Source organism: Bison bison, unplaced genomic scaffold (assembly GCF_000754665.1).
Source record: "Bison bison bison isolate TAMUID 2011002044 unplaced genomic scaffold, Bison_UMD1.0 scf7180017864053, whole genome shotgun sequence".
Lineage (NCBI taxonomy): Eukaryota > Metazoa > Chordata > Mammalia > Artiodactyla > Bovidae > Bison > Bison bison.
Window position 1 is genome coordinate 1,150,722 of NW_011494625.1, and position 14,474 is coordinate 1,165,195.

The 14,474-nt window shown below is 49.8% G+C and overlaps 1 protein-coding gene across 1 annotated transcript in view; it reads right to left on the reverse strand.

The window, feature by feature from the left end:
- F13A1 (coagulation factor XIII, A1 polypeptide) overlaps nucleotides 1-14,474 on the reverse strand; it is a 148,304-nt gene that overhangs the window by 18,644 nt on the left and 115,186 nt on the right. Inside the window, exons 11-12 of the mRNA XM_010835833.1 lie at nucleotides 11,405-11,558; nucleotides 5,472-5,759 (exon numbers count right to left, since the gene is read on the reverse strand). Coding sequence (XP_010834135.1) covers nucleotides 5,472-5,759; nucleotides 11,405-11,558 — 442 coding nt within the window. The remainder of the gene's footprint in view (nucleotides 1-5,471; nucleotides 5,760-11,404; nucleotides 11,559-14,474) is intronic.

Sequence of the window (14,474 nt, forward strand, 5' to 3'; positions counted from 1 at the left end):
GGAAACGTCTCACGGCAGCCACGGGCCATGCTTGAGCGCAGCTGCTGACTACTTGAACCTTTTCCTTGTTTCCTTGGCACCACACTTCTTCTCCAACTCTTGCCGTTCCAACCTAATTTGAGTTTTCTATTTAAGAGAAAGAAGTGGTGGAAACCTATTTCACACACACATTCAACTGTCTCCCACCCCCTCTGCTATCTGCAACTTAAAAGACCTCTGTGCCAAATGTAGGTGAGCTCTTGGGGACAAGCCAGGGAGGATGGCATCTGCATCTGGACAGCGGGGTGCAGGGAGCCAGCGTGAGGACCTCCGCCCGTGGCAAAGGTCATGAGGAAGGAGGCTTGGCATACGCAAAGGCGGGATCGAGCCTCAGGAGTCCCCCTGGAAATTCTCGAGCATCTACCCCCAAAACCAGAGTCTGCCTACTTTACTGCTTTGTGCTCTCACCTAGACCTCTGGCTTTACAGGGGGCTGTCCCCCACCACCTCTCTCTGAAAAAGAGTTAACTTACAGCTCTAGTTAATAAAGTTCCTGGGCATGACAAGAGTGTTTAAACTGTCTAAATACAGATTCCTTTGAGCAGTTAAAAGATTGATTAGAAATTGTATTGGTGAAGGGTTTTTCACTTGTTGGGCCAATGTTTGCTGCTAAGTTTCCATATCCCTACCTGCTGTGTCCCTGGGAGTGTACTGGTTAATATAATTGGTGCATAGGAATGTAAGTAGTAGCTTTAATGTTTGTAACCTTGGACCCTTGAGTTAATTCTTTTCTTGTTACAGACCACCACACCTTTGCCCTATAGGAATGCAACTTTATCTAATGCTTTCGGAGGGTGGCTCCTGACTTTAGAATAATCACCTTTAGAGAAAAATAAGTTTTCTGAAGAAAGGATCTTAAAATGTTAACAGGCCTCTGGGCCAGAAGATGATGTAAATCACCTAAACTTTTGCATATGATAAGTTTGCAGGAAGAAAGCCTGGCTTACTGCATGACTCTACCCCTTCCCCCATTATCCTCTATGCATAACTTAGGTATAAAAACTACTTTGGAAAATAAACTGTGGGCTTTGTTCACCGAAACTTGGTCTCCCCATGTCGTTCTTTCTCTCACCTTCTGGCTGAATTTCCATCTGGGGCGTGGAGGCTTGTCAAGCCTACTAATTATGCCTGGGCTTCTAAGATCTGACCGGGGAGGCCTTAGTGTCTCCTCTCCTTCGGGAGGACGGGAGGACACCTGCGGCCTATGAAGGTGACGTAAATTCCTAGCCTTGGAATTTTATTAGCTTTCCACATAAACCAAGTTATTCAGCCTCTTTTCTCCACTGAATTTTCTCACTGAGCTATCCTTATTTAACCACTCTTTATATCCTTAATTAACGTTTAATTAAGCAATTGTTTCCTGATCCTCACCGTCGCCGTCCCCGCTTCGAATTCCCTGGATCCACCGGGGCTGGACCCCGGCAGCAGGGAGTTGGTCCCAGCTCCCCTCTGCTCACCATCTGAGCCGAGGAGGGGGCTTCTGTCCTGTGGCTCTACCGCCGCGGTGGGCTTCTGCCTGGCTGCCCTGCACACTTCCTCCCACTCTCGTTTTCCAGAGCACAGGATTCCAGGGGGCCAAGGGCTGCTGTCCTGCAGGCCGAGCCCGTGCTGGGCAGAACCAGTGCCCCTGCTGTGTGGTCAGCCGCCGGGGCACGGGGCACTCACGCCTCCTTCCCCCTGCACGGAGTTGAATGTCTCCTCCATGGCTGGCCTGCTCACTGTCTGCTTTTGGCCAAAGAGTCCTCCCCTCAGTGGAAGTTGTCAAAGGAAACAATTCCCAGAGTGGAGAGTGCTCTACGTGCGTGTCTGCATTATGTATATCTGTGCATGTCTCTGGTATATATACGTGTGTATCTTCTCGTTGGCCCCCCATTGTGAGTGGGTGAACTGGACCCGGGGCCGGAAGGCTGTGTGGGGTGAGCACCGATCAGAGCACAGGGAGGCCTCCTGCCTTGCGGGCACCCAGGTGATGGAGCGCCAGGCTATGCCTACCAGCTGCTTCAAGGTCTCTACACGGAGGACTGGGCGTTGAGACGGCCCAGTCTTGGTTCCACCTCGAAGTCACTGGGGGACACTTAAGAACCTACCCTGCTGGATCCCACCCCAGACCATCTCAATCAGAGTCTTGGAGGTTTGGGGTCTAGGTCTTGTTTGACCACTCTGTAGCTGATCCTTATGTACAGCGGGCCTGAGAAGCACTGCTCGACACCCAGGGGGCCCTTCACCCACTGGAATCAGCCCTCTAAGAACCTCAGTTCAGTGGAAGGTTGGGTGGGCCTCCCAACCCAGGTCCCTATAGCTAGGCTGTGGCCTGCAGACTAGCAGAAGCTCTGCCGCCTGGGAGCTGGTTGCAGATACTGGTTGTTGGCCCCGCCCTCGTCCAGGGAATCAGAATCTACATTTGAATACAATGATGCGATGATGCATATTCTAGGCTGAAAGGCTCCTGAAGTCCCAGGAGGGGTTCTACAGGAGATGGGGTGGTGTTAGGGCAGACCTGAGTGGACTTGGATGGTCTGTTTTGAAACTAAAAGTCCTGTCCCCGGAACATGGGCAGTTCCTGATGAAATGGGAAGGATGGTCATCTGGACCAGTGGTTGTCAATGGTGTGTGTGTTGGGGGGCACGTTTTGACCCCAGGGAATGTTTGATAATGACTGGAGACCTTTTAGGGTGTCACCGCTGGGTGGTAGATGCTGGTATCTCCTGCGTGGAGGCCAGGTGCTTAGCTGCTCATGTTCAGTGTCCGACTCTTTGCAACCCCACAGACTGTAGCCCGCCAGGCTCCTCTGTCCATGGGATTTCCCAGGTGAGAATGCTGGAGTGGGTTGTCATGCCCTTCTTTAGGGGATCTTCCTGACCCAGGGATCAAACCTGTGTCTCCTGCATTGGCAGGTGGGTTCTTTACCATCTGAGCCACCAGGGAAGCCCATGTATGCTGCTAAACATCCTACCACTCACCCTACAGCCCTGCAACAACGGTCAGGCCTGAAAGAGAACAGTGCCTGGGCTGGGAGTCAGCCATGGGCTACACAGAGTTATTAGAAGGTACTGGTCTGCCCTGGACGAGCAGTCAACAACTCAGCCTGCTTCCTGGAGCCATCCTATCCTACTGAGGGCCGCCTTTTGAATCCGTGAACTTGCCTTGACTTTGACCCTCGAATTCTGCCTTTTTGGGTGACACACACCCATTGCGTTCTTTGCATCTGAGCATGGACCCTGCTTCCCCCATGGCTCCCAGACCAGTGACTTGTCCAGAAGACTAAAACTCTGTCCCTCAATTGGAGACAATCTCAAAGGAGCACGTGCGACCTGTGGCCAGATGGGCCAGATGGAGCGGCAAAGTGAGCGGCCTTCAACATGCATTTTGCCTCTAGCAGCCTCCCGTAATAACAGTAATAATAATGCACATCCTCTGGTATTTCTAGAGGGCCGTGTTTGACCACGGGGATGTCTAGGCTACTGAGATGTGCCTGACAACTTTACAGAGACTTGCTCTGCCTTGATCCTGTTGGCCTCGGGTCTCTTTATTCTCTGAGGTGGAATATCCTCTAAATCTTAGCACTGAAGAAACTGGGCTGTGTTTCTGAGCCCCAGAGACCAGGCTCCTAAAATAGTACGTTATGTAAGTGCTGTGTTTTGCCACTGCACAAGAAATTGTTCTAGATAAAGTTTATTAAACGTGGCAAGAGAAAGAAGAATAGGTTTTCATTCTCTGAGTGGTGGAACTGGGATCCTGCCAGCACCATTGACGGTGTCTGGGGAAAGCCAAGGGAGACACAGACAGGGGCTGCCTTGTCTCTTTTCCCAAAAATGCAAAGAAAACTAAATATAGCCGAGTGGAAGGCATAGCACCCTGGAAGATACTGAAAGGTTTAAGTTATTCACATCTTCCCAGCTGATTCTAGCTCACAGATCCCCTTTAATCGTCAATCTGGAAAATATGCTCCTGATTGACTTGGAAAACTTTCTCTGCAACAGACCCTCTGACAATAGACCCTGACCTGCTTGATCAAGGTCTAGAATCCTGTGGTTTTTTTGCAGTACACTGCAATGCACGTTCAGCTGCAACGGGCAGTTTATTGCATGCAGTTAGTGCCACCTGCTTGCAGGGTAAAGCAAAAAACAGTCTCCGACTCCCTTCAGGTTATTCAGGACAAGCCTGGGGTGGGCTGAGTGGTGGGAGCCGTGTTGATACTGAGTCGGGCCCCGCCTCCAGGGGTGGATGACAGACGGCTAAGGTCTCAGGCCTTCTAGTCTGCTAGCTCAGGTGAGCTCATGCTCTTGCTGGATCAGGGAGAGGAGGGGAAGAAGTCTGAGATGGAACTCTAGTGGTCAGGAGAGGACGGTGTACAGTTCCTAGTCTGGGGGATTGAGGGGCCACGGGACCCCAGGTAACAGGAACTAGCCCCCTTAGGGCCCAAGGATGCCTGGAGCTGGCTCACCACCTCTACCTGAATGGCATGAGGCTTCCGGTACCCACTTTACTTCTAACTGCTACGTGTGGCCTTGAACCCTTCAGCTCACCCTTTCTGGTCTCAGTTTCCCGAAGTGTGAACATGTTCAAAGTTAGCACGTGCTGACAGCCCACCCGCGGGAAGCCTTCCATATATATTATCTCGTTTAGTTTCCTCCACAGTCTCCTTCTCTCACGTCGTACACCCAACCAGTCAGCCGGTCCTGAGAGCTCGGCCTTCCGAACACGCCCAGACCGGACGGCTGTCAGCGCCGCGCTCACTCTCAGCACCGTCTCTCTCGGAACTATCACAAGAGCGTCGTAACTTCTCCGAAAGCTCAGCTCCACGGCCCCGTGGTCTGTTCTCAACACCGCAGCCAGAGTGATCTTTCAAACCCAAGTCGGACCAGGGCACGCTTCTGCTCACAACCCCCTCGTGGCCCTGCAGCTCGCTGGAATCAGAACAAAGTCCTCACAGAGTCCTCTAGGCTTGGCCTGGTCGGTGCCCCCATCCTTCTCTAGACGCCTTTGTTTCTGACCCTGGCCCCCTGCTGCTCATGAACACGTCGCACAAGCCCTGGCCTCAGGGCCTTCCCTCTTTTTTTTTTCTTCTGGCTGGAAAGCTCTTTCCCTGCTGTTAGTTTTCTGTGAAACGTCACCCTGTCAGAGAGGTTTTCCCTGGCCACCCCGCCCCTTACTGGCGCTTCTTGTCTTCCTTACCCTGCTTCGTGTTTTCCTATTCCACGCAGAGCCGTGTATATTCGCTTATTCAATTGTTTCCTGCCCAGCCCCCATCTTTCCTCCAGGAGACCATCAACTCCATGAGCAACTCTGCTGTGTCACCAGCACAAAATAATATCTGGACTCGTAGGCACTAAATAAAGGTTTGTGTGTGTGTGAGGGGGTGGATCAACAGCCTAGTGATGCGTACGGTGTTCTTCCCACATCCTGGAGGGAGCAGACCCCCCGTCAACTTACAGGACAAGGGCTCCAGGGTCACTTCGAAGGTCTCTTTCTTGAATTCCGCCTTGGAGACCCCGGTGTAGAAGCTGATGTTTCCGGAGAGGTAGGCTGTGACAGTGTAGCGGGCGGAGCCATTGTTCCGGAAGGTGATGATGACCTTCAAGTCCCTGCCCAGCACGGCGTTCTCCACCTCGAAGTTCATGCGGACATCAGACTTCGATTTGAGGACGCCCTCTGTGTTGAGGGCCTTTTTGGCCCCATACATCATGGCGGTTTCCAGGGCCAGCCTCTCTTCTTCTTGACCTAGGAGAGGTGCAGAGATGAGGACAAAGGCACGCCAGCCACCCACGAGAAAGTCACCCTAACGAACAGAGGGCTGGGGGTGCACATGCGGGACTTGCTGGGTTGCCTCTGCAAGCCACACAGCTTCCCTTTATGGGCGTCTTCACCATCCTATGTTATGAATTCTGCAAAGTCAAGCTCCCGGAGAGTCAACCTGCCCAGGCTGCTGGGTTCGATCTACCTGAACAGGGGTTGCTCCAGAGCTTACTCTACGGGTTGTTTTTCCATGGCCACTGTTTCAGGGCTCATCAGGCAGAATTGACAAAACCTAACTCTCTCACACTGTGGAATCTATTTGCTTCCCTCCCAGATTCCTAGCCACGCCGCTGGAGGACTTGCATCTTGCCTTTCACCGTCTACAACGTGAGTTTTCTCCCATTCGTGGGTCTGCCTGGCGAGATCTCTCTTCCTCGCGTATCCTTCCATCTGGGCCTGCCCCACGTGCTCCCGCTGACCCACCCTCTGGCCGATGCTGCCCCGCCCCGCTCTCCTTTCTCTGCTGTCACGGGCCTCCATCAGGGTGCAGAGGTCATGCTCCCCGAGCAGGACCCGGCCCATACACTCAGCTCAGTGAGAACAAGCCTCCCCCGCAGAAGGCTCAGAGGTCAAGTCCCCACAGGGAGCTATGCCGTGGTGTCTCCTGGGTGTCCACAGCATTCATTAACCTGGCCAAGGTTTTGAGATGGAGCCCAACTGTGGTGAGATTTGATTACTTTTATTTTAAGGCTATTTTTTTTTTTTTAATGTGGACCCCTTTTAAAGTCTTTATTGAATTTCTTACAATATTGCTTCTGTTTAATGTTTTGATTTTTGGCCCTGAGGCATGTGAGATTTCAGCTCCCCGACCAAGGATCGAACCCTCACCCCTGCATTGGAAGGCAGAGTCTTAACCCCCTGGACTACCAGGGACATCTTGAGAATTATTTACTTTCACATAAGGTTTCCCAAACTCATATGACACTGAACACATCTTTTTTGAGGGACACCTTTTGGTATCTGGTGGGAGAGTTTGAGACGTGTGTGCTATTTTTAGGAAAATGTCTTAAGTAGGGTTTCCAAAGTGGTGGTGGTAGGAGAGATGGGAAGAAAGTGGGAGATGGAAGAATCAAACAGTGGCGCTATGCACGTGGGGAGCTAAGAAGGCACAAGTCGGGGCTCAGAGCCCCTGCTGGTGACTCTCGACTGGGCTGACCCTCCTCAGTAGTCTTTACTGTCTGACTTCCTCTGGATGTATCTTGGTGCCTGTGTGACGCAGAGGCAAATTCTTTGGCTTGTAGAAACTCATCCTGGGGCTTCCCTGCTGGCTCAGTGGATAGGAATTCACATGCCAGTACAGAAGACGTGAGTTCGGTCCCTGGGTTAGGAGGACTCCACGTGCCTTGGGGCAACTAAGCCCATGTGCCACAACTGCTGAATCCATGTGCCTAGAGCCTCCGCTTCGGAACAGGAGAAGCCGAAACTAAGACAGGAGCCCCTGCTCTCTGCACCTAGAGAAGCCTGTGTGCAGCAATGAAGATGCAGTAAATAAATGATATAAACCTAAAAAAAAAACCCAAAAAAAGCCAGTCCTGCCAGTGCCTAGCAAAAGAAGAATCACTTTGAAATAAAAATGCTGACTTTTATAGTTACGTTAATTTTTAACCTGTTTTCTCCCACTTTACCTAACAATGAAATGCAACAGAGATGAAGAGGTCAATGATGATAACAGTTATCATTAAGAGCTAACTCTGTGATAGGTAGCAGAGACAGCACTTTGCTGACAAAGATCCGTCTAGTCAAAGCTACGGTTTTTCCAGTAGTCATGTATGGATGTGAGAGCTGGGCCATGAAGAAGCTGAGTGTTGAAGAATTGATGCTTTTGAACTGTGGTGTTGGAGAAGACTCTTGAGAGTCCCTTGGACTGCAATGAGATCAAGTCAGTCCATCCTAAAGGAAATCAACTCTGAATATTCACTGGAAGGACCGATGCTGAAGCTGAAGCTCCAACCCCTTGGCCACCTGATGTGAAGAGCCGACTCATTGGAAAAGACCCTGATGCTGGGAAAGATTGAGGGCAGGAGGAGAAGGGGACAACAGAGGGTGAGATGGTTGGATGGCATCACCAACTCGATGGGCATGAGCTTGAGCAAACTCCGGGAGACGGTGAGGGACAGGGAGGTCTGCATGCTGCAGTCTGCGGGGTCACAAAGAGTCAGGCACGACTCAGTGGCTGAACAGCAACACCTGTGACGGGTGTCCTGGCAAGTGCGCGCTGCGCACTGTCTCATCTAATCCTCAGAACGACTCTGCAGGGCAGTGCTGTCACTGCCATCGCTTTCCTTGTGTGGCAGGGTTGGTAGGTGGTTTAGAGGCAGGATGTGCATGCGAATCGGAAGCTTCCAGGACCTTTCAGAGACAGAGAAAATGCCAGCAGGTGTTGCCAACCAAGTGAATGTGCATTTCTCTCCGTGTGTGTGTGTGTGTGTGTGTGTTAGCAATTTCCCTGCTTGTCAAGACTACAAGAATGAGCCAGAAACAACTGGTCCAGGACAAGCATTGGCTAGGCCACATGTTTACAATCAATTAGAGGGAGATAATTCTAAAGGGAAGGGGGGGCTGTGACAAGCAAAGTGCAGTGAAATATTTTAGCAGAAAGCATCTGGCAAAGAGCTCCCCAAGACAGAGAGCATTAATGATTATCGCTTTGGACGGGCACCAAATACGCATTTAGGCAGAATGCAGGAGGTGAACACCAGCAGTGGGAGCATGGTCATGGGCAGAGAGGTGCCTCCATGGGCAAAGGCTGGGCTGACCGAGTGGGGGAGGGGCAGTGGAAGCTTCTGGCAACAGGAGGGACTTCACGGTTGGAGTCACATCCGTGACTGTGGGTCACGGATGGAGGAAGCTCTGGCTTCTCTCTGGGGACCAGCTCATCCGCATGAGCAGCGAGGCGGGCTGGGGTTGCCAGGAAGCGCAGGCCCAGGGAGGAGGCAGGAGCCGCAGGGCCTCCCAACTTGGGCAGAACCCCTGCTCTCTGCAGTTCTGTTCTGTGCTCTGATGTCGCACATAACGCAGGGCCATGAACTGGGGGCTGAGGGAATGATCTAAAGTCAGATCACATTTCCTACAGCTCCTCTGTGGCTCAGAACCAAGGTCAAAACCACCTTCTCATGACCTGGGTGTCATGAGAGTCCCCTTTATGTCTGACGAAGCCTCTTCTCATCATTTGGATCTCAGCTCAAATGTCAGCTTCTCAGGGTGCCCCCCAATTCCATGACCCTGGTCCGCTCATCTCTCACTAACACATGACCCTGGTCCCCTCGTCTCTCACTAACACATGACCTGGTCTTCTTTCCTTTTCCCAGTACTTGTTGCTTTGTGACAACGAGGAGGGGGAGGGGCAGCATGGAGCAGGGATTAACAAGTCCAAACTGTTATGTGTAAAATAAGCTACAAGGATATACGTACAACACAAGGAATATAGTCCACTGCTAACGTCCCCGTGGTCCCCGGGCATCTGTTCATCCACCCCTGTCCTGGGCACCCACCACCCGGCAAGCTGAGGGCTCACTGCCTGCCCGTCTCTCCCTTAGATGGCGAGGCAGGCTGTGGGAGTCTCCAGGTGGACAGTGTTGGGAATGCGGCGGGTGGCTAACAGCAACTTGTTGGAAGGATGAATGAATGCATGAGTGGATGTTGCAGCCGGTTTCTTTCCCTTCTTTCGTGGGCTGCTTTTCCTTTCCAAACCTTTTCGCCTGACACTCTGTCACAAAAGGGCATTGCTCATCTGTTCTGTTTCACTGTGTTTATGTTTTTTAAAAACACTCTTTTTAGAAAAAAAAAGTCAAAAAGAAAAGAAGTCTTTTGTATCTGTCGTGCAGTGAATGAAAGCCAAGGAAGAGAAGAACCAACCGTTTCAGGAGCACAGCACAGCTTCACGGCATCAGGTGACACAAATCCTGAATCTCTAATGCTATGCAGAAGAGTTCTCAATTCAGCAAACTTTCTCTTTATAGTGCAAATTGCTTTTGTAAACAAGAGTAGGGAGCCGATCTAAAATATTTAAAATGCATTCTGCACTCAGCATTTCAGGAATACTGATGAATATTTAGGTGTATGCTAATTATTCTTCATTTTTTATCCATTCACTAAAATAAATGCCATTCCTAAGAAGCTCTGGTGGTGAATCATTTGTAACATATATTCCATGTCCCCATCAAGACCCCCAAGCTCCTTCACCTCCTGTCCACGACCGACCTTGGGGAACTTTCACTCCAGCCTCTGGGTGCTCGGAGCCCGGTGCATTAGTAATGCCTTGTTGTTCAGTTGCTAAGTCATGTCGACTCTTTTGCAGCCCCATGGACTGTGGCCCGCCACGCTCCTCTGTCCATAAGATTTTCCAGGCAAGAATACTGGCATGGGTGGCCATTTCCTTCTCCAGGGGATCTTCCTGACCCAGGGATCGAACCCGAGTCTCCTGCACTGTGGGTGGATTCTTTACCTGCAGGACCCTAAACACACTTGCTGCTTCACACCCCATGCCTTTATCATGTTCCCATCTCCTAGAAGCCTGAGTCCAGCTTCCTTTAACTGAAGTCTGTGACTTCTCTGATCAGGCTTTGCTTTTTCTGAATCTCCTGGTTGGACTGAGCGTCCCTTTTTGTTTTCAAAGCCCCTTCAGCAGAATGAACCTATCGCTTGTCCGGAAACAGAAAGTGGGTCCTTCTCACTGTGGGGATGCCCAGCACAAAACCAGCTTCAGGCGGACAGTAGACACTCAGCAGTGACTGAGATGGGGCTGAACTCAGCAGCGCTGCATGAAACACTCCACACTCCAAAGGTGAACAAAACCATCTTAGCGTTGTTTTATGGTTGAAGGAGGACTTCAACCTAATCGGCCTGAATCAGTAAAGTTGTCATGTCCTATTCATTTTATATTATCTACCTCCATTTATATTCCCTATACTTCCTATCAAGGAATTTCCAAGTCAATGGAACAATGCATATGAAAAAAGCTCACAAGGTTCTAAACAAATGTGAGGGCTTCCCAGGTAGGTCAGTGGTAAAGAATCTGCCTGACAATGCAGGAGACATGGGTTCCATCCCTGGGTCGGGAAGATCCCCTGGAGAAGGAAATGGCTACTCACTCCAGTCTTCTTGCCTGGAGAATCCCATGGACAGAGGAGTCCGGTGGGCTACAGTCCATGGGCTCGCAAAGAGTTAGACATGACTTAGCGACTAAACAACATCAAGAGCAAACAACTGTGAATAGTTACTTAAAATTTATCATTGAACTAAAATTACATTAGTTATGTAATGTTTTCTATTAAGATTAAAATTAAGATTCTTTCATATTTTTATGAATAAGAACGCATTCTATATTCTGTTAAAATAGATGCGACTTTAAACCAATTATTTCAGAAGCCACGTAAAGGGGAATTCTGCTCAAAGCCAACAAACAAGTAAAACTAAAACGAAATGGAGAATTGTGGTGCGAGGCGTAGCTGCTCGAGTTCTAACTTTCGGATGCCACGGAAGGCCATGCCTCCTCCGGAATGTGTTTCACGGTGACAGCGACTCTCACAGTGACGCGGACAGAGAGGCCTCATGCGGCTGCAGCCGCTTACCTTCCTGGAATTTGTAGGTGTCCGTGATGTCCTTCATGCCATCTCCTCCAATTTCTTTGGTCACAATTAACTTCCCAATGTGGGTGGTATCAAGGGCTTCAACCACATGAGTGCCATCTTTCTTAGCTGTAACGTAAACAAGGTCACTGTTGACCTAAAAACGGGAGAGGAGGCCGTTAGCCATCGTCAAATGTCCTTGTCCCCAAAACCTCTAACTCTCAATAGTGTAGCGTCTAAGAGCCCTGCAGATGACATTATCCACCATGCTAAGTCATTCAAGCACCAACCATTTCTTTCATTCCTTTTTCTTGCTGGCAAATTCTACCTCCTAAGGCAGAACGGAAAGCACCCTATCTATTACTCTCTTTCTCAAGCTTCTTTTAAGCTGACAGTAACAGAGTGACCTACTTCTAGAGAGAAGAGGCAGTCTGCTGTGTGGCTTCTGGGAAATTTTTTTTTTCCGGGTATATGCATATGTTCAAACCCATCAAGATGTATACACTAAATGTCTGCATTCTGAATATCAATTTTACCCCATTAAAGCTTAAAATAATTAAATAAATGGAGAGAAGGAAGCCCGTGATAGGCCGAGAGACCAGCAGCTACAATGCATGGGATCAACTGCAGAGAACGTGGGCTCTGATCTTGGGTGTGCGCTGTTAAAAAGTACACACCTTATCCTCGGAACCTCATTCCTGCTTCCAGAAAATGAAAATAATTACACTTGCTCTGCCAGTTTCATAGGAACACTTTGGGACTGAGCGAGGTAAAATCTATGTGGATATGATTCTCACCTAGATTAGTAAACATCAAAATCAAGTAAAATGCAACGATCATTACCAGGTGCTGGGAAAACTTGATGAGGTTAAGAGGGCAACTTTTCTCTACTTTCTCACAAATTTCTGAATTTACAAGAAGTCTGACTTCTGCTCAGGGGAAGGTAAACAATCAACATTTATTGACTCATAATGTTTCAGGACGTTTTAAATGATTTAATTTAAACCCCACCACAACAATCCTGCGAGTAGGTACTATTATCTCTGTTTTATGGATGAGGCACTACGAGCCAGAGGGTCAGCAGAGTGTTTGTGCTCACAGGGTGGGGAGGTGGTGGAGAAGAAGTGCAGACGTGGGCAGGTGCAAGCCCACGGCACACGCCCCGACTCTTCCTCTGGGTGGGCATCGCACAGGCCCTGATCTTCACCCAGGGTGGTCTGAGCACACAGCCTGACCTTCCTGCTGGGTGGCCCATATTTGTTCGCTGGATTATCACAGGACACCGCCTCTCCTGCCTGACCCCCAAGGACCACCGCACCACGCAGTGGGGGTCCCAGGCTGGGGTCCAGGTGGTCCTGCACTGCCTCAGGTTTCTGAGGATGAAGGCATGGGCCCTGCTCCTCTGTGCGGTGCCCAGGGCTTGGCGGTACTCGGGACATGGTGTGAAAGACTAAATGTTGAATCAGGAATCAGGACGGGAGCAGACAGAGCAGACACCTGAGGAGTATTTCTCATTTTGGGCAAAAAAATTGAAGGAAACTTTCAATGAGCTTCCTGAGAGCTTCAAGGTTCCCCTGGAGGAGGCCACGCAGGCACAGACCGCTCCCTCCTCAGTGCAAGTGACAGCAACAATGACGACAAAGCCCTTCTTAATAAACAGCCCTCACGGCCGCTTCCAGTTTTCCAGGGAGACAAGGCTGCACGTGGAAGTGGCTAGATCCTTGTCTTCCCTTGAGCAAAGCTTAGGAAATTTTTCATTGTTGTTCAGTCGCTAAGTCATGTCCAACTCTTTGCAACCCCATGGACTGCAACACACCAGGCTTCCCCGTCTTTCACCATCTCTTGCTTGCCTTCAAACGTTCCCAGCATCAGGGTCTTTGCCAAGGAGTAGGCTCTTCCCATCAAGCAGCCAAAGTATTGGAGTTTCAGCTTCACCATCAGTCCTTCCAATGAATATTCAGGGTTGATTTCCTTTGGGATTGACTGGCTTAATCTCCTTGCTGTTCAAGGGACTCTCAAGAGTCTTCTCCAGCACCACAGTTCAAAAGCATCAATTCTTTGGTGCTCAGCCTTCTTTATAGTCCAACTTTCACATTTGTACATGACTATGGGAAAAATCACAGCTTTGACTATATGGACCTTTGTCAGCAATGTAATGTCTCTGCCTTTTAATACACTGTCTGTAAAAAGCCTATGTCATAGTTTTCCTCCCAAGGAGCAAGCATCTTTTAATTTTGTGGCTGAAGTCATGGTCAGCAGTGATTATATCCGCTGAAACCTCAGGCCGGCCCACCACATTGTCCCTTGTGGGAAGAGGAGAGGAGAAACACACACACGAAGTGACTTCTGCACGTGTAGGGAGGGGGTGTGTTGGAGGGAAACGATTCTTTCCAGGAGACGTGTGCAAGCTTTCTTCTCAGTTTTAGCCACTAGTGTGATGGCTCTCCATCCTGACTGCATATGAGAAGCACCGAGGAGCCTAGAAAGTTTGTCCAAGACCAGTTGCATCTGCATGGTAGGACAGTCACAAGTGGAAGAAATATTGGACCTAGGCTGTGTGATTTCGGGCAAGTTACTGAACGTCTCTGAGCCTGGGTTTAATTATACCTTCCTTGCAAGGTTGGCAAGTAGATCAGAACCACCTGTGAACGTCCTATGTTTAATTTCTTCTGAGTGGAAAGGAGTCTTAGAGACCATCTAGTCCTGCACATAGATTTGAAAGGCGATGGTCACACAACACAGGCACTTCCAAAGTGGAGTGGGGAATAATGGGAGAGCTTTCCTGGTGGCTCAGATGGTAAAGCATCTGCCTGCAATGCAGGAGACCTGGGTTTGATCCCTGGGTCAGGAAGATCCCCTGGAGAAGGAAATGGTTACCCACTCCAGTATTCTTGCCTGGAAAATTCCATGGACAGAGGAGCCTGGCAGGCTATATATCTAGATATCTATCTAGATATCTATATATCTATATCTATCAGCCTGGGGTCTGGAAGAGTCAGACATGACTGAGTGACTAACACTTGACTTTCCTAGTAGGAGGAGCAGTGTGTGTAAGACCAATACGAGGATGTGT